The 23,896-nt window shown below is 36.4% G+C and overlaps 1 protein-coding gene, 1 long non-coding RNA gene and 2 other non-coding genes across 4 annotated transcripts; 1 reads left to right on the top strand and 3 right to left on the bottom strand.

Moving 5' to 3' along the window:
* The first annotated feature begins 4,376 nt into the window (after window positions 1-4,376).
* dipk1b (divergent protein kinase domain 1B) lies at window positions 4,377-18,845 on the top strand. The gene is made up of 5 exons (XM_067375866.1): window positions 4,377-4,885; window positions 11,425-11,559; window positions 12,537-12,644; window positions 14,234-14,410; window positions 16,248-18,845. Exons 1-5 carry the CDS (start codon window positions 4,820-4,822, stop codon window positions 17,058-17,060), a joined length of 1,299 nt encoding a protein of 432 aa, XP_067231967.1. The 5' UTR covers window positions 4,377-4,819; the 3' UTR covers window positions 17,061-18,845.
* A 173-nt stretch (window positions 18,846-19,018) lies between these two features.
* On the bottom strand, window positions 19,019-22,615 carry LOC137012852 (uncharacterized). Its single transcript, XR_010893623.1, has 4 exons — window positions 22,595-22,615; window positions 21,891-21,949; window positions 20,393-20,761; window positions 19,019-20,142 (listed from the first exon to the last, which is right to left on the bottom strand). It is a non-coding gene; the product is annotated as an uncharacterized lncRNA (long non-coding RNA).
* Window positions 20,219-20,356, bottom strand: LOC137013376 (small nucleolar RNA SNORA17). The gene has a single exon (XR_010893713.1). It is a non-coding gene; the product is annotated as a small nucleolar RNA SNORA17 (small nucleolar RNA).
* Window positions 20,868-20,997, bottom strand: LOC137013377 (small nucleolar RNA SNORA17). Its single transcript, XR_010893714.1, has one exon. It is a non-coding gene; the product is annotated as a small nucleolar RNA SNORA17 (small nucleolar RNA).
* Window positions 22,616-23,896: the final 1,281 nt, after the last annotated feature.

The raw sequence follows: 23,896 nt of genomic DNA, 5'->3' as shown, positions 1-23,896 counted from the left end.
CAGGTTTTATTTTTATATTTTCACTTTAAAATTTTAGCATTTTGTAATTTTTAATATTTTTTAGTACATCAACCCTGCCTTAGACACACACCTACAATACAGCCTGTCGATTTTATTACAAAATTATTTCCCCTAAAATGTGATTTCCTGTCATTTTAGAATGCTGGTAAAAATCCCGATGCCAAGTGTTGAGAAGTGAATAGCCAGATTACCAATTATAGGAGTTGCAGTTAACAAGATTAAATGGCTAATCAGGGTGTGTAATCGGATACAGCAGATCTTCAGTGCTGCATGTGGTCACAGAGTCATTAAGGTGTTTAAATGTGACCTGACCACAATCACTGCTCTGTGCCAGAGTGTCTCTGTGTGTGTGTGTCTGTGTGTTTATTCCCTAACATTGCTTTAGTTTCAGTATATATCAATGTGTAATATATGTGGTCTATGATTATGTCAGTATGAAAATTGTTGCCTGTCATTTTAAAATGACACAATCTTTATATGTATTATCCAGTATATTGAAAGAGTTGATGTCACAAGAAGACTAATAAAAACGACGTTTTCTCAGCTGAGCTAAACAGCCAATCACAGCAGAGCTTCTGCTTCCTATCATGGCGTCAGGGAGTAACGGTCAAGGGAGCGCATCGTGTCAACATCTACGGTGACAAATTAGAGCTAAACTTTGTCCTCAGAGGAGATGTTGTCACATTGATGAGATACTGTGACCTTTTATATAATGGATGCCATCCAGAAATGTAAAAACTGTGTTGTTTTATTATTAAAGTTATGGATTGTTAAAAAAATTAATTGATCTTGTGCATTCCTTATTGATTTATTTCCATGAACCTTTATCGCCGTCTGTTGTCCGTAACATGAATTGCAAGAAAGTAAGTTCATGTTACATATAAAATACTGTGACTATTTCACTCAATGTGCTGCATGCAAGATGAAACCTCTGCAAGTACAAGCTTAGCTGTAGACATGTATACACTTTAAAGGTACACTGTGTTACTTTTTTGTACAAAATTAACAAAATATAAATAATGAGTCAATACACCATCAATCCGTCTTGTTTTTATCTTTCCCTGATTCACTATGGTAAGCCTATTATGGCCTGGTTTCACAGGCCTTAGTTCAATTGGGATAAGTAGCTTTTATGAACATGCCTCAGAAAATATATATTACATTATTAACATTACAATATTCATAACATTACTGGTGTGCATCTTGAGACAAAACAATGGCTTTCAGTTAAAAAAGCTCAAACATGTATTTTAGTCTGGGACTATGCTTAAAGGGTTAGTTCCCCCAAAAATTTCTGTCATTTATTACTCACCCTCATGTCGTTCCACACCCGCAAAGACCTTCGTTCTTCTTCGGAACACAAATTAAGAGATTTCAGTTGAAATCCGATGGCTCCGTGAGGCCTGCATAGGGAGCAATGACATTTCCTCTCTCAAGATCCATTAATGTACTAAAAACATATTTAAATATTTAAATTTAAGTACAGTGGTTCAATATTAATATTATAAAGTGACGAGAATATTTTTGGTGCGCCAAAAAACAAAACAAAATAATGACTTATATAGTGATGGCCGATTTCAAAACACTGCTTTATAGGAAGCTTCGGAATGTTATGAATCAGCATGTCGAATCATGATTCAGATTGCGCATCAAACTGCGAAACTGCTGAAATCACGTGACTTTGGCACTCCGAACAGATGATTCGATACCCTGATTCATTATGCTCCGAAGCTTCCTGAAGCAGTGTTTTGAAATCGACCATCACTAAATAAGTCGTTATTTAGGGTTTTTTTTGGCGCACCAAAAATATTCTCGTCGATTTATAATATTAATATTGAACCACTGTACTCACATGAACTGATTTAAATATGTTTTTAGTACATTAATGGATCTTGAGAGAGGAAATGTCATTGCTGGCTATGGAGGCCTTACGGAGCCATGGGATTTCAACTAAAATATTTTAATTTGTGTTCCGAAGATCAATGAAGGTCTTACGGGTGTGGAACGACATGAGGGTGAGTAATAAATGACAGAATTTTCATTTTTGGGAGAACTAACCTATTTAAGCATAGTCTGTGAAACCAGGACTATATGTGTTTATGTGGGGATAAGCAGGATGGGGTTTTTTTGCGGGAAAATTTGTACATACGTAATTCATCCGTGCGTATCTCGTCATATCCGTAAATAGAGAAAAGTTGCTCTGGCTAGTCCGGCCATTTAAATAAAAAAAAAAAAAAGTTGAAAAGAGTAGAGTCTGCTTTCTCCGAATACAACAGAGTTTGTAATAAAATGAGAACCAACATTGGCTTGGCTTTTCGGATATGGCAAAAACTGACGGATTTGAATTGTTGTAAAAACGAGGTGGAGATGGCATTTTATTACTCAACAGGTGAGTAAGTGTTATGTTGAAGGAGGAATAGATAATAAGCAGGCAGAACACAAGCAGTTGCTTATATTACCTTTACTCAACTCTTGTTTTTCCTTCCACGCAGTTCTTACATCAGTTGAACATGTAAACACCACTGTACCACCTAGTGGACATGAATAGTATAGCAATGCAATGGAAAGAACACAACAGTAAAGTATACTTAGTTTTTTTTTATGCACACACAGTCGAACGCACAGCCTTGCAAAGTATACTTCATTTGACTCGAAAGCGTACACAGGCATTCGACACATGCACAGTTTTGAGCAATCTCATTACGAGTTACAACCCTTGTAAATATCTTTGTATTCTTTCATGAGTTGTGCAAATGCAGATACTTTCTAACCTCTTCGCACAAAATCTCATCTATGTAGGCCTCCATTTTCGCTGTAGCTTGCATGCGTTCCGGTCTGTTCTGTTTATGCAGTTTTACTTCAACTACCTTGTGAATCGACGCCCCCAGGGCACGGTTGCCACCTTGTGGATAAACGAATTACTGCAAGAATTTTTTTTTAAATGTGCATGTGCGACCTGCGCACACAAAGTACGTGCAGTTACAAAAATTCAGCGGTGCGAGTGCAGTATTGCACGTACTCTTCTGATGCCTCACTGACCCTCATGTACACGTAAAAGTATAGTAAACTTTGGCCTTAAAGAGATAGTTCACCCAAAAATGAAAATTTGATGTTTATCTAATTTGGATTTGTCTATGCAAGTTTTTTCTACTCTTATTGATTGTGTTCCCATTCACTCGCATTATAAGAGTGATAGACGGCAACAGTTGCAGTTAAAAATCATCATTTGTGTTCTACTGAAGAAACAAAGTCACCTTCATCTTGGATGCGCTGGGAGTAAGCAGATAAACATCAAATTTTCATTTTTGTGTGAACTACCCCTTTAAGGTATTTTATTGAACAGATAAATGAGTTCATTGTAAAGCATTATATTGTGAAGGGTCATTTCTCATTTCATAATAAGTTGTTGTGCTGGAATTTATTTTCAAGGAAGTACCGTTTCTATTAATGAGTAAAGCTACAGTAACATCTTCAGCTAGTCAGCTTGAGATCCTTTCTATCTCTTAAGCCTAGGAATGTTTTATGAGCAATAGGATAATTATCTTTTTTTTTCTTTTTAGTTATGAGAAAGAATGATATTCATCCGTGAAGTCATGCAAAGCCAAAGCACAACCAAAACAATGTTCTTCCGCAAAACGAATGCAGTTTTGTTTTTAACCGCAAGGGGGCCATAGTGTACCTTTTAAGAACATTTATGCATTATTACTCATTTGACACTTCAATTACTTTTAGACTATAAATTACCTTATGTGCAAAAACAAATTAAAATATTTCTTATTTCTTATTTTTAAGTCAGATTTAAAAGGATTCCCTATTGATTTCTTTTCTATTTCTATTCTTTTCTATTTCTATTTTTTTCTTATCTATATAATATTGTTGATTATTTATTTTGTGTATATTTTATTATTTTTCTTCTCTTCTATTTAGTCTCATGTATATGCTTTTAATATACTTGCAATATCCTTTTGTCTTTGGTCAAGTTTAAAGGATATTCTTATATTGTCTTTTCATTAAAAAACAAAATTAAACACATTGTAAAAAATCGAAAGTAAAGGTATTTTATATAATTTTTAATATTTTATTTTATTTAATCACATTTAAAGGGATATTTATTCTTACTCAATTATCCTATTGTCTGTGGTCAAATTTCACGGATATTGTCTTTTAATTACATAAAACGATATTAAAGGCATTTTTAAAGGTGTTTCATCACATTTACAGAGATTTTATTTTATTCTATTGTAATCAATCGCATTTAAAGGGACAGTATTGTTTTCTGTCGGTAGTGTAGATCAGGGTCTCTTCCCCTTTAAGACGCTTTGTGGAGTCGCAGAGAGGCCGATTCTCCAGCTGATCGTCAGTGATTCTCATTCTCGCACCGTCTCATCCACACGATTCGCGCTGATCTTTAAGAGAACCAAACATCTGTCTAAATATCGCGCAAATGTCAGAGCTTGTTTTTAAAGCATCTTTGGACCTTTCGCATCTCGTCGCGCGAGGATGATGCCTGGAGCTCGCGCGTCTCTGGATGCAGCGCGTGCAAATGGATGCGTGTGCGAGCGCGTGTCCTTGAGTTGAGCACCACCAGCATGGGATGTTTCTCCATCGCATGGCCGATTGCATCTTGAAACGAAAGCACACAGCGATAAAATAAGAGTAAATGTGTATTTTTTTGCTCTTTGATGTGCCGGAGAACACAGGCGTGTCGTCTGTAATGGAGGAGACGAGATGAGAAAGTGACGGCGCGTTTGGAGAGGAATCTGTATTTGTGTTGCGCATCATCAGTGATACTGTGAAGATGCCGAGGAGTTTACGCAGGCTGGTGCACCTGGTGCTCTTCTGTCCCTTATCGAAGGGTTTACAGGTAACTTTCTTCACTCGAAAGACAATGTTTGGTGTTATTTTTCCAACGGAAACCTGATAAAGAAATTGAAACAACACAGTAACACAAAAGTACCAGGGTATCACCACGTTTTTGAGCATGGCACCATGATATGTTTCCTGGGCATTGTGTTACCATGAATACTGTGGAAATACCATGATACATGAATATGGAAGTCATTCAAACCGGTGCTAGTTCACTTTTTACTTCAGTAAACATATCTCAAATTTCTTTGAAAGTCAATTTTTGTAAGCTATTAAACATTTTTACTATTTTTCCCCATGAATATACGTTGACATTAAGGGGAACATGCCATTAAATAACCTATTTTAGGCTTTTCACTTTAGCAAAATGAAATAAATAATAATACATTTTTAAAAATTATGCACACAAATTCATGAAACAGTAAATATGCTTAAGGAAGCATAAACATATCAAATAATTTCTGCTAGTGAAAACACACATTTGCATAATTGTACTCCTTAAAGTTACTGAAATAATGTCTTTGTGACCCAGTGAGACAACTAGCCCCATTCACCCGTATTCTTTCATGTAGCATTGTATGACCATTTGATACTATCACTGTACCTCCTGATTTATATGCATTGCACATCGTCTATATTTTTAAAAGACAGGCTCCATTAATCATAAGAAAGTGGATTTGTCATTTTAAATGTTGCAATTAATATACTGTTTTCCCATCTTTAGCTAATCACACACACACACACACACACACACACACACACACACACACACACACACACACGGCTGGTCTGAGTGCTTAATGCACACAGTATGCTGACAGTATTTCTGTAGATCCGCACTAAGAGCCTTCTTTCATAAGTGCACTCACCGTAAGTGCACACTGTGACCGTTTGAGACTGTGTAGGTCAACTCTGTCAGATTCATTGCTGAACCCTGCGCTGAAGATGGCACAGATGACAAACGCATCTTTCTTCTCTCTCGTACAAGAAAATGAAAACAGCAGCGATTCAACCTGAAGTTGAACAAAAGCACAATTCCTCATATTAAACAGACCTGAAAATTCTCTCATTATTTACTCACTCTCATGCTGTTGCAAACCCGTATGACTTACTGAAATTGAGTTTTAGTGGCAGTTTTATGGAGACTGAAGCTTTCAGTCTTCAAGAATGATGCAAAAAAAGCACAATTCCTCATATTAAACAGACCTGAAAATTCTCTCATGATTTACTCACTCTCATGCTGTTGCAAACCCGTATGACTTTCTGAAATTGAGTTTTAGTGGCAGTTTTATGGGGACTGAAGCTTTCAGTCTTCAAGAATGATGCAAAAGCTTATTAAAAAATAAAAGTGATCCTTATGCTAAATTCCAAACCTTCTGAAGCCATGCAATAGTTTTGTGAGGAACAGAGTAATATTTAATTTGGTAACACTTTATTTTAAAATGTCCTTGTTACACGTTACATGTTGTTACTGTAGTAATATTATGCATAATTACATGGAACTAACCTTAATCACTTTGTTTTTTTGTTTTTTATGTGTATGCTGTCATATGCGCAGCCTTTCAAAGTATACTCCATTTGATAGCGTGTGTGAACGCAGGCACATGCGTTCTAGAAAGTTTCATCTTTGTCCAGTGTCTGCGCTATTTTTCTCCAGAAGTTATGTCGGATATCTCATAACCCCCTCACACAAGCGCTTGTCAGTGGTGTCTGTTGTTGTTACAGTCTCCGTATTTTGTTGATATTGTTGCTCTTTGTCACTTTTTACTTTTGTTTTGTCACTTTTTACTTTTTACTGTGAAACAATGGCCCATGCAGGCCAGTGCTGCCAACTTTTGGAATAACTGATTAGTGCAAAACAAATTCAGTGCAAATGTGCGACATGACAACGACATGAAAACATACGCATGAAAACTGAGGTGTACTTTGGCCTTAACCCTAACCCTGTAGTTTATTATTATTACTCTGAATGTAAATGTATAATTACACTGTAACATGGATACCTTAAAATAAAGGTGCAGTAAGCAATTTCTGAGCGATTTTAAAATCAACCCAAACAAACACACCCCTCCCTTCATTGCTCCGCCCCTAAAATGCGCAAACATGCAAAGCAAGAGTGGATGTCTCTTTATCATAGCTGAAGCAAAGCAAAATCAGAAAAGAAGACTGCACAAAAAATGCAGAAAAATGCTCAAGCAGCACACCAGCTCCAGACAAACAATGACACTCAAAACTGTCCTGTTATTATAGCTAACATTACAACAACAGCATATCTTGGTTCAGTGAAATATAGCATACTCAGTGTTACTCATGTATGTAGCAGAAACAAAGCTGCCCCTGCATCCATTTTCAGGCCTTCCTGCTAAAGTCCAAAGTATACTTCGCTTTTACACAAGGTTCAGCGTAGTGTGCGTGACGCAAATTTCATCATCAGAGTATGCGCGTACTGTACGCACACCGCCGGATTTTTGTAACTGCGCGTACTTTGTGTGCGCAGGTCGAACGTGCGCATTTAATATTTTTTGCAGTAATTAGTATATCCACAAGGTGGCAACTGTGCCGTGGGGGCGTCGATTCACAAGGTAGTCAAACAAAAACTGCATAAACAGAAAAGACTGGAACACATGCAAGCTACAGAGACAATGGAGGCCTACATAGACGAGAGATTGTGTGAAGACATTAGAAAGTACCCTCATCTGTACAGCTCTAGCATTAAAGAATACAAAAGCCCTATTTCCACTGAGGGAAACTTTTCCCAGGAACTAGGGACTTTGTGATGGTACTCGGTAGGTTTCGACCACAGGAACCAGGGTCTAAATTTCCCCCTCAAAAAGTCCCTGCTCGTGAGATAGTACTTTTTCAAAAGTTCTGGAACTTCTGGGGGTGGGACTTGGGCGCTGAACATGCTGAGTTCACACAGTATTTTGACTCCACGCAGCATATTATTTTTACTACCTTTTTTTAAAGTCTGTTACAGGGCGTGCAGTAAGAGTTGTTCGCTATTTGAATCAACAATGAGGTTTAAAAATATGAGGTTCAGGCTTTATTAAAGGGTTAGTTCACCCAAAAATGAAAATTCTGTCATTTATTACTCACCCTCATGCCGTTCCAAACCCGTAAGACCTTCGTTAAACTTCGGAACACAAATTAAGATATTTAGTTGAAGTCCAATGGCTCTGTGAGGCCTTCATAGGGAGCATTTACATTTATATTTATGCATTTGGCCGACGCTTTTATCCAAAGCGACTTACATTGCATTATACTATACATTTGTATCTGAGTATGTGGAGCAATGACATTTCCTCTCTCAAGATCCATTAATGTACTAAAAACATATTTAAATCGGTTCATGTGAGTACAGTGGTTTAATATTAATATTATAAAGCGATGAGAATAGTTTTAGAGCGCCAAAATAACCCCCAAAATAACGACTTATTTAGTGATGGCCGATTTCAAAACACTGCTTCAGGAAGCTTCGGAGCATTTTGAATCAGTGTATCGAATCATCTGTTCGGAGCACCAAAGTCACGTGATTTCAGCCGTTGGCAGTTTGACACGCGATCTGAATCATGATTCGATACACTGATTCATTATGCTCCAAAGCTTCCTGAAGCAGTGTTTTGAAATCGGCCATCACTAAATAAGTCGTTATTTAGTTTTTTGGCGCACCAAAAATATTCTCGTCGCTTTATAATATTAATATTGAACCACTGTACTCACATGAACTGATTTAAATATGTTTTTAGTACCTTCATGGATCTTGAAAGAGGAAATGTCATTGCTCCCTATGCAGGCCTCACGGAGCCATCGGATTTCAACTAAAATATCTTAATTTGTGTTCCGAAGATTAACGAAGGTCTTACGGGTGTGGAACGACATGTGGGTGAGTAATAAATGGGTGAACTTACCCTTTAAGCATATATGTGGAGGATGAAATTCAGCAGGAACTGAAAAGTCGTGTGCATGGAATTAGACCGCAATGGAAATGCAGACTGCAACAGGTCTGGGGCGAAAAAAGTTCTCGGTAATTTAGGTGGAAATGAGGCTAAATATATTTACATGGTGTTCTAACTTGTGGTGAGAGATTGCTCAAAACTGCGAATGCCTGTGTACGCGTACGAGTCAAGTGAAGTATACTTTGCAAGGCTGTGCGTTCAACTGTGTGTATGCAAAAAACGAAGTATACTTTGGGCTTTAGGTCTCTCCAGCACTGGAAAGCTTTTCTAATATTAAAGATCTTGCCTGAACATAACTTTACTTTTTCCAGTGAAAGACCTACAAAACTTTTTGTAATGTCTCTCAGCCCTCTCTCTACAGTCTTTCTTCAAATCTCCCTCTTGCTCACTCTCTCCTCCCCCATCATGAGTGGACACGCCCCCTACTGCCGATTGGCTACAAGTTTGTGGCCGCGCTCGGTCCGATCCATTTTTTTTAACAGAGTTTATCAAAAATTGCTTACTGCACCTTTAATGTATTGAGCTGAATTTGAGAACTGAGTCAGTTCAATTTGTAAACAAATCATTTAGGCTGGTTTTGAGAACTAGATCAATAGATTCATTGAAAAGATTTGACTCAAAAGAATGAATTGTTCATGCATACGGCATCTCTACTTTCATGAACTCTTAATGAATGTGCCAAGAAGAGATAGGGTGAGAATTTTTCAAGATTATTGTCGTGATTTGAACACTTTCTATTAAACCTTTATGGTGCTTTTGCATACTTTTTGAAGCTTGAAAGCCCCATTCATTGTATTTTCATGGCATTTCAATTGAAATGTTGTTCATATAAGTTTTTAACAACATGAGGGTGAGTAAATGATTATATAATGTTTATTTTTCAATGAAAAATTCAGTGCAAATTTTTACATGACATGAATGTATTTTAAAGTGTGGCACTGTCAAAACTGCGTGTTCAGGCCTTGTTTTCAGAGAGCACACATATGCACACGGACTGAATTTAGGTATCTAATAACAGTTGTCTGTATCAACAGGCAGTAATCAGATATGTGTGTTTTCACAGAGTCACACAACACAAACACACACTCACTTTCCCACTCGAGCACAGAGAACAGTTGCTGCCTTCGGCATTCAGTGCCCTTTTACACCTGAAAACTGTCCAAGAGAAGACGTTTAATCTTGTTAGGACACATGCTAATGACCACTAATATTGTTCACCGTTGCTTTCTCTCTCTAACTCTCTCAAAGTGGGATAAGCTACAGTTACATCACAAGCCAATGTGCCCCATTCGAATTTTCTGTTCAAAACCATTTTTTCAAATGACCTTTTAAATGTGGCACATACCCTACATAAAATACTCCACCCTGGCATATTCATCATAATGTTGTCAACATTAAGTTTCAAAATGTAATTTAATATCATTTTTACTTACATGGAAAAAAGTAACTTAGGACTAAGCAACACATTTAAGACATAATGCACATCGATAAATATTAAATTTCAATTATTATTATATTTTGCATCTATATATATTTTACATATCTTATGTATTTTTATATGCACTTTTTTGTCTATTACTTAATTTAGTTATTTTGTAAATAAATAATTTGCCTGTATATCATAACATAATGACAAAGGTTGAATTTAGATTGAAATAAAAATTTCATGATGGCAAATTCTGATATTAAGGTCCACATATGAAAGTGGCCCAGATCGGCATTAAAAATGTAATATAAATGAGAGCTTATATATGTCATGTGGCACATACCCCATATTCATAAAACACCCCACCCTGGCATATTCATCATAACGTCATCAACAAGTTTTATAATGCAATTTAATATGATATTTTTTCTTATTATATGAAATTAGAACAACTTTGAACTTCTGATCTGCATTTCTACTGTCATTGTTCAAAGCGAAACATTTGAGACATTATGTACATCAATAAATATTACATTTATTAAATTATTTATTATTGTAATGTAGTATTATACACTCTAAAAAATGACTGTAAAAAACGAAACAAATTTACACAGTTTTCCAGATTGAAACAGCAATATACCATAAAAAATGCATTCTGGGTAATAAAGAGGCCTATACACACTGTAATAGTAATACACTTTAAAAAATAATGCATTCTGGGTAATATTTGTCATTTTCTCAAAAACGACTAATAATATTACCCAGAATGCATTGTTTTTGTTATTTTACTATGTAAATTAATGTAAGTGTATAAGTGTATATTATTTATTAAATTATTAAAAAATGTTATATTAATTTTAAATATCACACATTGCTTATTTTTTAAAAATATTTTCTTATGTTATATTTAAACACATTGTTATATGTACCCTTCTGTGCAATACTTTATATATTTATTGTAAAGAGAGTAAAATGATTATAAATTGTCAAAGGTTGAGTTAAGATTGATATAATGATTTTTACACTGCACATTGAAAAATTCTGATATTTATCACATGAAAGTGGAAATAAATTCGGAGTAAAAGTGCAATATAAACAAGAGATTATAATGTCATGTGAAATATTGTTGAGTCTATATTTATGTGTCTCTTTCAGTCCCGTTTACCTGCAGTAAAGGTCAAGTACCTGTTGGTGGCGTGGTTTGGGATTCTGGTGGCCAGCTGGGTGATTTACATGCAGTATTCCTCTTATTCAGAGCTCTGCAGAGGACACGTCTGTACCATGCTCATCGTAAGTCACTGAAATCCTCCATGATGCATGAGTTGAACAGGACGTCCCTTCCCATGAGCGACATTCCCTGTCACTTAGGTGAAATCAATGTGGAATAGAGAGGATTTGCTACTTTAGACAGAGAGTGAGAGACTTATGATGATACATGATGATTAACAAACACCTCGGTGCGATCTTATACCGTACATACACACAGATGGTGTGATATTTATGCTGTTTTGCCCTCTAGCATTCGTTCCTGACAGGAAGTCATTGCACAGAACTGCTGAAAATGGAAAATTAAAAGGAGGTGGCAGTTCATAATTATGCTGTTATGGAAACCACATTTAAATATTCTCAGTTTTATTGTCGCAGTAGGCTAATTATGCTGTGTGATTGAGTTTAATCACAAATTCTGTGTTCAGCTACCAAAAAAATGATCTCATCTACTCCCCATCTACTCGTGCACCACAGTCTTTTAAAGCCACACTATAGTAAATTTTAAGTATTAGTTGCTGGAAACCTCACTTTGTGCTGCATTTTCATTTTTCGATGTGCTGTCCCTGTAAAAACTAATTTGCCAGTCTTTTCAGAGCCTTAAAACTTGATGTTATAAAATACTTCTGTACGTCTGTGTCAGTGTTAGACTCTTGGTGAGGCCCAGAGAAAGGAAAGGCCTTTTCGGCTCTTGTTTTGCAACATGTGTGCTGAAAGCCACTTTGGTAGATATCAGAAATGAAAGTGAGAAGGAAGAGAGAGAAAGCAGTTGAGAAGGAGAAGTTATACACTGACTTTAGACTGATCTGTGTGTTTGTGGGTCATTATCTGCACAAGTGCCAGTCCATCATAACATCATGACCCCTTTTGTCCTCTAACTGGCTGGTTTGTCCTCCTGTTGCTTGCACAAGACTGTTAAATTGGGAAAAGATGTCAAGATACAGTATTTACAGTATATAGTGTTTTTGATTAATGCCTGTCCATTTTCTGCGTGTGTTTAGTGTGATCATTACCGCAGAGGAATCATCTCGGGGTCTGTGTGTAAGTCTCTCTGTGAGGAGAAAACTCTGTCTCTTCAACACTGTCTTTCAACGTCACCAACGCACCAGGTAAACACACACAAGGACACATTTTAATGAAAAGAAATTATAATTTGCATTCGTTTTTGTCACATTTGTCACATTTATTTTCCATAACAAGCACATTTTCCTATGGAAGCTTGTTTCCACCATTAAAAATAAAAATAAAAAAGGTAAATGCGACTTTTTATCTCACAGTTATGTTTTTTTTTTCTCAGAATTGCGAGATATAAACTTACAGTTGTGAGTTGTAATGTCGGAATTATGAGATAAAGTAAGAATTGTGAGATATAAACTCAATTCTGAGAAAAAAAATCAGATTTTTATAGTTTATTTAGCAACTCTGACTTCATAAGACGCAATTGCGAGTATCTATCACACAATTCTGACTATAACTTGCAGTTCTGAGAAAAAATCAGAATTGCGTGATATAAAGTCAGAATGGCAAGTTAAAGTCAGAATTGCGTGATAATGTGCAATTGTGAAAAGTCAGAATTCTGACTTTATAACTCGCAATTCTGACTTTATATCACGCAATTCTGACTTTATCTCACAATTCTGACTTTATATGACTCAATTCTGACTTTATATCTCGCAATTCTGACTTTATAACCCGCAATTCTGACTTTATATCACGCAATTCTGACTTTCTCACAATTCTGACTTTATATCTCGCAATTCTGACTTTATCTCACAATTCTGACTTTATATCACTCAATTCTGACTTTATATCACGCAATTCTGACTCTATATATCGCAATTCTGACTATATCTCGCAATTCTGACTTTATATCACTCAATTCTGACTTTATATCACTCAATTCTGACTTTATATCACTCAATTCTGACTTTATATCTCACAATTCTGACTTTATATCTCTCAATTCTGACTTTATAACTCGCAATTGCGAGAACAAAGTCAGAATTGTGAGATAAAAAGTTGCAATTATCTTTATTATTTTTTATGTAATGGCGAAAACAAGCTTTCATATTTTCCTCCAAATTTCTCATTGAGGTAATGAATCTAGACATTTTACTTCATATTTATCTTTATTTAATTTGCATTATTCTCAATTATGATTTTTCTATACTGCAATGTGACTTTTTTATTATATTATTTTTTTAATTTTCTTTTTTTTTTATTTGATTTATTAAAAATAATTTAATTATTAATAATTAAGTGGGTTTTTTTTGTCACAAAGTGAAAAAAAATAATTATGGTCCTAAATAAGCATGTATATACAATTATGGATGATTCTTACAAAAATGTGTTCAGGTCACATTTTAATTAAAAAAAAAGTTATATTTTGCATTTAGTTTTTGCTTCACATTTATTTTATAGAACAAACAAGCACATTTTTCTTCCCAAAATATTTATCTAGACATACTACTTTATATTTACCTGTTTTATTTGCATTATTCTCAGTATTGCAATTTATTTTTTTACTATATAAAATTTTTAATGCATTATTTATTCATTTAATACAAATAATTTAATTATGAATATTTTAAAGATTTTTTTTACTTTCCATCATTTTTGGTCACAATTTAAAAAAAAAGAAATGATGGGCCAAAATAGGCATACATCTGTCACACACTTGTTAATATGTGTGGTGCAGGTGTACAGTGCTGTGTGGAAGGAGAAAGGCGTGTTGGTGAAGTGTGGCATTGAAGAGAGTATGAGAGGAGAAAGCGGTCCAGACACTCCACTACGGCATGACAACAACCTCTATGATAAACCCACCCGCGGTACATCCATGGATGAATTCAGAGCGATGCTGCATTCCTTCCTCAAGGTCTCTTCATCTACTACACCTCCTTTATTGTCAATGTTTCACATTAAAAGCAAATATCACAGTAAACCAGACCTGCAGTTGACAAAGAAGCCAGTTTTATTCTCATAAAATGCCTGTCCTTAAATTCTGGAACTTGACGTCTTCAACTTGAACTTGAATTGTTGTGGTGCAGGCCTTATATCAATGTTTTTCAATCATATGACGATATTCAATAGATAAATTGATATTAATGCATTTGGTCTGAAATGGGTTTTTAACCATAATTTCAACTTAACAGCCAATGTTTTCAAGATTTAAAATGTTTAATAGAAGTGAAAATCTAGTTCAAAATTAGTGTTTTTCACAAAATGACCATTAGCATATGATATTTAATAATTTTAATAAACCTTTTAAAGTTTTATTAAAACCTCATTTTAATCAAACTTACCACCTCCAATGCCAATCCAATGAATTTTTGTCTATCTTACGTTTAACATTTATTGCAATGATTTTAAATGTTGATTAAATGAAATCACCAGTCAAATGATCAGAAATATATGATGAATATTCGCAATATCACTCAGTTCTAATTGTGACTGATATTTGAGAAGTTCATGTCCTGCAGAGGAAAGCAGAAACGGAACTAAAGACAGTCTAACCCTCTCTAAGCTTTCGGCTGTTCCTCAAGGTGTCCTGTAGGAGGGTGAAAATGGAGAGAAAGAGCAGGGGAGGGAATGGGGTAACAGGGAAGAGAAGCCAAAAATAACTGAAGGAGCTTGAAAAGGTCACAGCCAGAACAATACACTCACTCTCAGTGTCACAGGGGAGGACATCAAACACACACACTTAAACACAACCCACACAAAATGCTGTAAATGGCCATTCACCCTTCAGTATAAAGGCATATATGTGTACTGGATAAAGACTGTAGTTTAGACATTTCATGAAATAAAAAAATAGTTTTGTGTCCATGTCAGTTATGCCCTGATTACACCTGGTATTAGGACGTGTTTAGGTCGATCGGATCATAAGTGGACGAGGCAGACACATACCCAAATACACCTGGTATTTTAATCCGTCTCTTTTCTCCACTTTCAACCACTTCAGTCCTGATTTCTTCGAGGGGAGGGTCTATTGGCGGTAAATGTGTGGGCTTTTTCCAGATCTTTCGATCTAATGGACAAAATAAGCTTGTGCAATTTACATATGAACATGCACAGAGACGAAAGAAAAACATACGGAGAGCAGCAGCTTTTGTTTCCACTCTGACAGCCACATGACCACGCCGAACACCGTTTGTTAGAAATCAGGAATCAGGTGAGAGAGCATTGTGCTTGGTACATTTTTCATCTTCAAACCAAACTTGGGTCTTTAGCCGACAAAGTTTAAATCCTGTCTGGCTATCGCGCTTCCCATATTGTTTACGCATTAGTTCAGTAGGCGGTCTTTTGTGGCTGTTTGAACGCATTTGACCACATGAGCATTTCCACTACAAAAGCAATCCGGTTGAATGTTTTCTCGACTACCTCTGGAAGTGGTTGAAAGTGGACAAGTTAAAAATGTTTTAGACCCTATTTACACCTGTATTTAGCCTTGTCCATTTGTGATCCGATCAACCAAAAAGCATCTTAATAGAAGGTGTACTTTTTTTTTCTCCCAGGAAAACAAAAATATTGACAATGATCTCGTACACATACTTTGCTCTCTAGAATGAATTCTTCCCCTACTCCTAAATTATAAATACCACCCAGCTCTGACTAGAAATAGAAAGTAGTAAATCATAGTTCATGACTGTGACAAGAAGGTTATTGATGGCAATTTATTCCAAAACTAAAATTTCTCACCCATTCCTTCACAGGACAGTGTTGGAGAGCAATCATCTCTTGGCACCCTTGTAAACCGTGTGATTTCTCTAGCTGATGTTAATGGTGATGGCAAAGTTTCATTAGCAGAGGCGAAATCTGTGTGGGCTTTGCTTCAGATCAATGAATTTGTTTTAATGGTGGCACTGCAGGATAAAGAACATGCTCCCCACCTGCTGGGCTTCTGTGGAGACCTTTACGTCACTGAACACGTAGCACACAGTGCCCTCTTCAGGCTGGAGGTGCCTGGCTGGCTACAGCCAGTGTTTCCAGAGGCGCTAGGTGTCACTCTTAACCAGTGGCTCGCTCCCGCATGGCCCCGCAGGGCTCGAATAACCATCGGTCTGCTCGAGTTTGTGGAGGAGGTGTTCCATGGCCTTTACGGAAGCTTCTACATATGTGACGCAAGCCCGAGGCGGGTTGGGTACAATGCGAAATATGACTTCAAAATGGCAGACCTTCAGAGCGTAGCATCGGAGGCAACCGTCAAGGGGTTCCTGCGAGGGAGAACTTGCGAGGCAAATGCCGACTGCACTTACGGGCGAGATTGCACCGCGACGTGCGACCGATTGGCAAGGCAGTGTAATGTCGAGGTGGTGCAGCCTAACTTAGCCAAGGTGTGCGCGCTACTGCAAGACTTCCTGCTCTTTGGAGCGCCATCAGACCTGAGGGAGGACCTTGAAAAACAGTTACGCACCTGTGTGACTCTCAGCGGACTTGCCTCGCAGATGGAGGTGCATCATTCCCTTGTTCTGAACAACCTCAAAACACTACTGTGGAAGAAGATCTCGAACACCAAGTACTCTTGAGACCAACATAGGGATGATCAAGAGAAAGGCAACAAAGAGCAGAAGATTGGAGACATCCTGAGAGCGAAAGTGGGGTCAGCACAGCAGCCTCTGAAGGGCCAACAGAATAGCTGAACTCTGCCAGCCCCTACGGACATAAAATCTGTCGAAAATCAATCACCTTTAAGAGAGAATATAGTCTATGCTCTGAAAGGACATAAACTACATCCCCACCCACTATTTTGATCAAGCGACTTAAATGAAGGTCCGTTAATCCAATAGAAACACCCCTTAGCCTGAAAGACCTACAATGAAGTAAGACTGTCCAATTAGGAACAAAGACAATTGGAGGACATTTATTTAACTCTGCAACCCCTTCCCAAATTTTTGTGAGTTCTGCTTGGTCAACTTTTGTTTAAGGACCTGGGCTGCAAGCACAATGTAGGGTCAATTCCAAGTAGAAGTAACCCAAGGAAAGGAGAGTTTCTAAGAGGATGGTCTTGCTCTACAACCCCAGCCTCTATTTTACTTGAGCAATTAATCTGAAAACCCTTTAACGCTATAGAAAAACCATCGGAAGAGTCTCTTTCCTAGATTTCCTAGCCGAAATTTCCAAGGTGAAGTTAAAGTCTAATTGGGAACAAAGACAACTGGAGGACGTTCTTTGACCATGCAAACCCCTTCCCAAATGAAACCTTGAGTCCTGCTTGGTGAACTTTTGGTTATGGATCGCGGCTGCAAGCACAAAGATAGTAGGGTTGATTCCAAGAAGTAGTTTGCAAGAGGACGGTCTTGCTCTACAACTGCTATACCCTTGAGCAAGTGGACTGTTCCTGGATCGTTTTTGTGATGTAAACTACATCCACACACTTTTTTTTTTTTTTGACTTTCAACATGGAACCAGAATGATCTTTAGCAATGTTTGGAAGCACCTTTCTTTCAAAGTCAAGAAATGTCTAGACTCTAGGCCAAAACCTGCAACACATCCAAGACGTCAACATTGGAATGAGTATGAGTAAAGGACTGAGTAAAGGTTATATATGTCTTTTTGCAGAGTGTATGGTGTGTTAGTGTGTTTGTTCTAGGAGGATGCTTTCTCTCATGTTGTAGTTTCACAGGAAGGAATTCCTTTTCCGAGCGTTCTGAAGCATTTGTGATGGGATTTGCTATGCTTGAACTGTGAGATTACCTACTGTGTTTCTCAGGGTATGTGTGTTTATGTCTGAATGTGTTTAGTAAATGATTACTTTTAACATTAAAGACAGAATTGTGGTGTCAGTACACAGTTTGAGGAATCACGGTCCAGTGACCGTGTTTGTGCAGAAAGTGTGTGTGCACACTGTAAACACTTCCACTTAACTCACAGTAGCCACTTTTATAAACATCTCACACTAGCTTAACTAACAGATCTCAGATTGCATCTCATTAATACTAAACAACGTGCACTTTCCACGGATAACCAACAGGAAGTACATCAGAGTATTTACATTAAGAATCATGTGACCAAGCGCACATTTTCACGATCAATCTCCTCCAAGACTTTGTGGGAACAACCCTAAAATTTAATTCTTGCACAGATTAACTCGCATCTATGCGAGAGTTGATTTTGCAGACATAAGGCACGAAAGGACGATGAGCTTTTGTCTTCTAGTGTGTGCTAGGCTTTAGTACAATTACATGTTGTTGAATGAAGTGATTTTATGTACTTTTAAGTCATGTTTCTTATTTTATTCTGTGTCTCTGTATGGAGAGCAGCACAATTAGCATCTGGCCTTTTTCAGGCTCCTAAATACTTATTTATTTTACCTCCATCATTCTGTTCAACTATTATTCAATGATTAGTAAATGTTTGAAACTCATATTGTGTGTATGTGTTTTATTAAATATTTTTTTGTGGTTTTTGAAGTGAAGCACAGGCACACAAAGTACAGCAATTGGTGGGAGGTCAAACACAACAGCACGTATCCTTTTACCCGACCTTTAGAAAGAAACAAGGAATCGGCATATATTAGTGCAGGGAGCCTCCCAAACCCACCTTACCTTTAAAAGGACAAGTTACTAACTGGACCAAAACTGGAGAGGAAAAGATTGAAAACTTGAATCAAACCTCAAACAAGCTGTTATTTATTTGAATATTTTTATGGTAAAAGAATTATCACATCAGACTTATTTTATTCCATAAAATATGCAATAATTTGACTAGATGGATATACTGAATTAGAGCATATTTACTTTAATTATGATAGTAATTATAGCATATGTTTAATGTGAACATATGTTACTGTTCAAAAGTTTGGGTTTGGTGATTTTTAAAGAAGTCTCTTTTGCTCACCAAGGCTGCATTTATTTAATGATAATAATAAATAACAACAGTAAAAAGAATATTGTGAAATTTAAAATGACTGTTTATAACTATAATTGAAAATGACCTTTTTTTCCTGATTCAAAGCTGAATTTTCAGCATCATTACTCCAATCTTCAGTGTCACATGATCCTTCAGAGATTTTTTTTTTTTTTTACTCAAGAAACTTTATATTATCAATGTTGAAATCAGTTGCTTCATATTTTTGTGCAAGGTTTAAAAGAACAGCATTTATTAAAATAATATTATATAATAATATAATAATGCCTTTACTCTCACATCAGTCAATTTAATGCATCCTTGCTAAATATAAAACTTAATTTCTTTCAAAAAAAAAAAAAAGCTTACCCCAAACTTTTACTTTTTCATGAACAATTATGGGGGAAAAAAAAAAAAACATGAAAGAGTGTTATCAGTCTAAAGAGGTTTATTTTCTGATAATTATCTCTGTTATGACAGCTTTCAATATAAGCAAATAAATACATTGACATTGGATTATTGATGTGAGTGAAACAATTGTACAGTTTATGGCTCATTAAAAAAAACTGACCAATCAGAATGAATTATGTTGTGGGTGAGGGTCATGTGATCTTGTTCAGCTGGTCAACATCTGATCTGGTTATCTTGGCCCAAAGAGAAGGTGGAGATCAACAACCTCAGTTGAGTCAGATACAGTATGTGACATGTAGCAGATGTAAATATTGCAGTCAGCTGACTTGTTACATATGGTTTGTAATGTTTCTGAAATCATTGAAGCAAAATAAAGATTAAAGATTAAAACCTTACAGGATTCAACATGAACATGGACTTGTGCTGGATTGTAAGGGCTGTCACTCATTCTTTGCACCATTGAATTATGGGTACAAAGTGCAGATTATAGCGCCCTTCTGCTGTACGCTGCCTCATGACACAGACACGGCACGCTCAGCTGTGCTGCAACGCCTCGAGGAGCAATAAAAACTGTGTGTGTGTTTACTGCAGGAAAACTTACTAGTCCAGCTTGCTGCAGAGTCGACCTTTGACCTCTGTTCAGGGTCATACTGTGTTAAAGTGCCCCCATTATGCTATTTTAAAGGGATTGGTCTGCTCTGATTGGTCATATGGCCCGGTCTGTTGTGATTGGTCTACCATTTACAGCACATGTCGGAAACAAAATGCCTATTGCTATATCTATATCTTTCTTTTGGTAGACATTAACTTCAATATTTGAAACTTTGCAGACCTTTTGCATCTATATTACACACTATATGAAAGGTAATATACAAAAAAGCATAATAGGGGCACTTTAAGTCACCACCCATGTGAAGCGCAGCTCCATTTCTTGTGTCTGTCTTGAGTTCGCGAAGCACATGGTTAGAATCTAGAATATTCAAATACACAGACAGTTTAGGAGAATTTATGGGGTATTTGGAAAGGGTTTAACAGACTGAAATGGGCTCTAACACACACACAGAGGTCTGGGTTGGGTTATCCGGCCTCGTTCCAAGCCCCTGGTCCACCATACAGGACAGCAGGGTTGATCACAAGCCAGTTTCTTTCTGCCCACTTTTGGCACAACAGTGACATCACAGCCAGAGTTACGTCTCAAGGGGCAAAACCCAGAGAACACAAACACACAACTACACACACACACTTACATACGACAACAAACACTGACGGACTGGACTCCTAAACATCCTTTTTTTCTCTGATTTGTATAGAATTATTATGCACATTGTATGTATATTGTATTATATTAGTTAAGATATGTAAAATAATTTTACTTTTAATAATAAAAATGTGATTAAAATGTGATAGATAGTATACTTGCACTATCATTCGAAAGTTTGAGGTCAGTAATATTTTTTAATGTTTTTGAGGTCTTTTTTGCTCACCAATGTTCCATTATTTGATCAAAAATACAGTAAAAACAAATATTGTGAAATATTATTACAATTTAAAATCACTGTTTTCTATTTGAATGCAAAGCTGAATTTTCAGCATCAATACTCCTGTTTTCAGTGTCACATGATCCTTCAGAAATCATTCTAATATGCTGATTTGCTGCTTGAGAAACATTCATTACCAATATTGAAAACCGCTTAATATATATGTGGAAAACGTGATGCATTTTTATTCAGGATTCTTTGATGAACAGAATTAAAAAAGTTCTTTTGATAAATTTAATGCATCCTTGATGAATAAAAATATTAATTTTCTTTAATACTAAACACCAAGACCCCAAACTTTTATGAATTTTAATCCAAAATATTCATTAAAAACAAATGTGTGAAAAATTAAAACCTATGTATGTTTTAAATTATTTAGTAATGATGGAATATTATTTACTTTTTTTTTTCTTCTCTGATGACTTTAAAATGTCTTTAAGATTTAATTTTAGCAGAAGTAGGCTAGTAAAGCTCAATTCAATGTATCCAGGGTGCAACACAATTAGGATGTCCTTTAACAGAGACCCAGTTAAAAATATATTGTTGACAGTAAATCTTTACCTGATGGTGGAAAATCATGGTGGTTTCCAAACAGGAAGAAAAAGATCTTCATTCAGGGTCTGTAGTGGAGTTAAAACAAATTATAATAGTGTGGTTGCAATACTTTGGATTGTGATTGACAGCAGCGAGTGTCACTTTGAATCGAAACCACGTGTCTTGAGCAGAGCGCTTACGCCCCCTACCGACACGTGCACGCTACTGAAAGACACGCTGCGTCGCCTCAAAAGGCACTGCTGCTGTGTGTCCGAGAATAAAAATAACCCATCGCAATAAAAAATGACAGCACGGTTACTTTTAAAAATTTTTAAGAGCAGAATTCAGAATTTTGCACTGTAGAGCAACGTTTTCGTGTTATACTACAAGCTGGCGTACTTGCATGCAACACGTGGGCGGTTTAAGCCAGTTTTAAGCCGGAGGAACAATTATTGCGAGTTATTATGTCTGTAAACATTGCATATAACGTTAGACCATATTAACTGCGATTAATGCATAGTAAATATTATTACATACATGTTTTTATGACGCCACGCTCATTACCATTACTAAATATTCTAATGCACAAGATCTAATGTACAGTCAAGATCTTATACAATATAATAATTAATAAAATGCTTATAATGTCTAATATAAATCGAGTGAGCAAAGTATTTTGCTTTGTAATATCAGGATATATGTATCATGCAATATGTAGATGTTGCTCTCACCTTCATTGCGGAAAAAATTAAAATCCAGTGAGTCAAGAGGAGTGGCTAAAGATATAGTGGAAGAGCTACGGCAACCTGCTGGACCATAAAAGACGGATTTGCAGAGTCACGAATTAAAGCTTGAATTCCTTCCCAAATAGGTCAAACAAAAGGTCGAGGGTCTTATTGAACGTTATTTAAAAAAAAAAAAAAAAACACTCATGTATATGTTTCAAACATTTCAGTAATGATAAAGTTAAGATTACAAGTAAGAACAGGCATTTGTACTTGTTGCCAAAAGGTCACTAGCGATCTCGCGTTCACATTACGAAGATAACCATAGCAACAGTACCTTATCACGCGCTTTAAAGAAAAAAAAAAAAAAAAAAGCAAAAAAAAAAAAACTTTAAGACTTTTACTGTCTATTGCTGCGTTCCAATTCGCCTACTTATACTACGCCCTAAAAGTATGTACTCTTTCTGTGAACAAAAAGTACTTACTTTTGAGTGTGTAGCAAAAGAGTAGACAAGCTTTGGGACATACTAACACGTCATACAATCGCGTCAATTCTCTCTGTCGCATCCAGTCACCGTAAACTGCCCTGTCAATCATCTTACATCCTCCACATTTCATTTAGTTAATTTCCTACCGTATCGGAGAGAAATACAGCACGTTGATCTGCAGTCGCGGGTCTTTCACGAGGAGAACTCTCCTCATATTAATGCATAATGATGCATTTAAAAGTTAATGGCCATTCGGATCTTTATAAAAGTCCACATTGGTATTTGCAGATGAAAAATAACACGGGTAACATTAAATATATATTTTCTATCAGGTTAAACTGATTATTAGTCACTCAAATCTCTCAGCGTCGATCGCGCGTATCCGCCATGTTTTGTAGTTTTTTTTAACACTTTTTACTCGTGTTTGTAGTTCTGAACTGAATCCTCGTCCAATGCGCAATGGGTTGTGGGCAATATTAGCCTTTATAGTGTGCACGGATCCACACTTCAAAAATCTACCGGAAATAGTAGACCATCCGGGGACTTTTGGCATACTCTTTTCAACATACTATGCTTTGGGACACACTTATTTTAATCTCACATACTATTTAGGGTGGATAGTATGGACATTGGAACGCAGGGTATGTTTATTATATGTCATATGTTTATTATATGTCTATGGGCCAGTTTACGGTGACAGGATGCGACAGAGAGAAAAGACGCGATTGTATGACGTGTTAGTATGTCCCAAAGCTTGTCTACTCTTTTACTACACACTCAAAAGTAAGTACTTTTTGTTCACAGAAAGAGTACATACTTT

This window comes from Chanodichthys erythropterus, chromosome 22 (genome assembly GCF_024489055.1).
Source record: "Chanodichthys erythropterus isolate Z2021 chromosome 22, ASM2448905v1, whole genome shotgun sequence".
NCBI classification, from domain to species: Eukaryota; Metazoa; Chordata; class Actinopteri; order Cypriniformes; family Xenocyprididae; genus Chanodichthys; species Chanodichthys erythropterus.
Note: the sequence above shows the minus strand (reverse complement) of the source record. Positions and strands in the feature narration are given on the sequence as shown.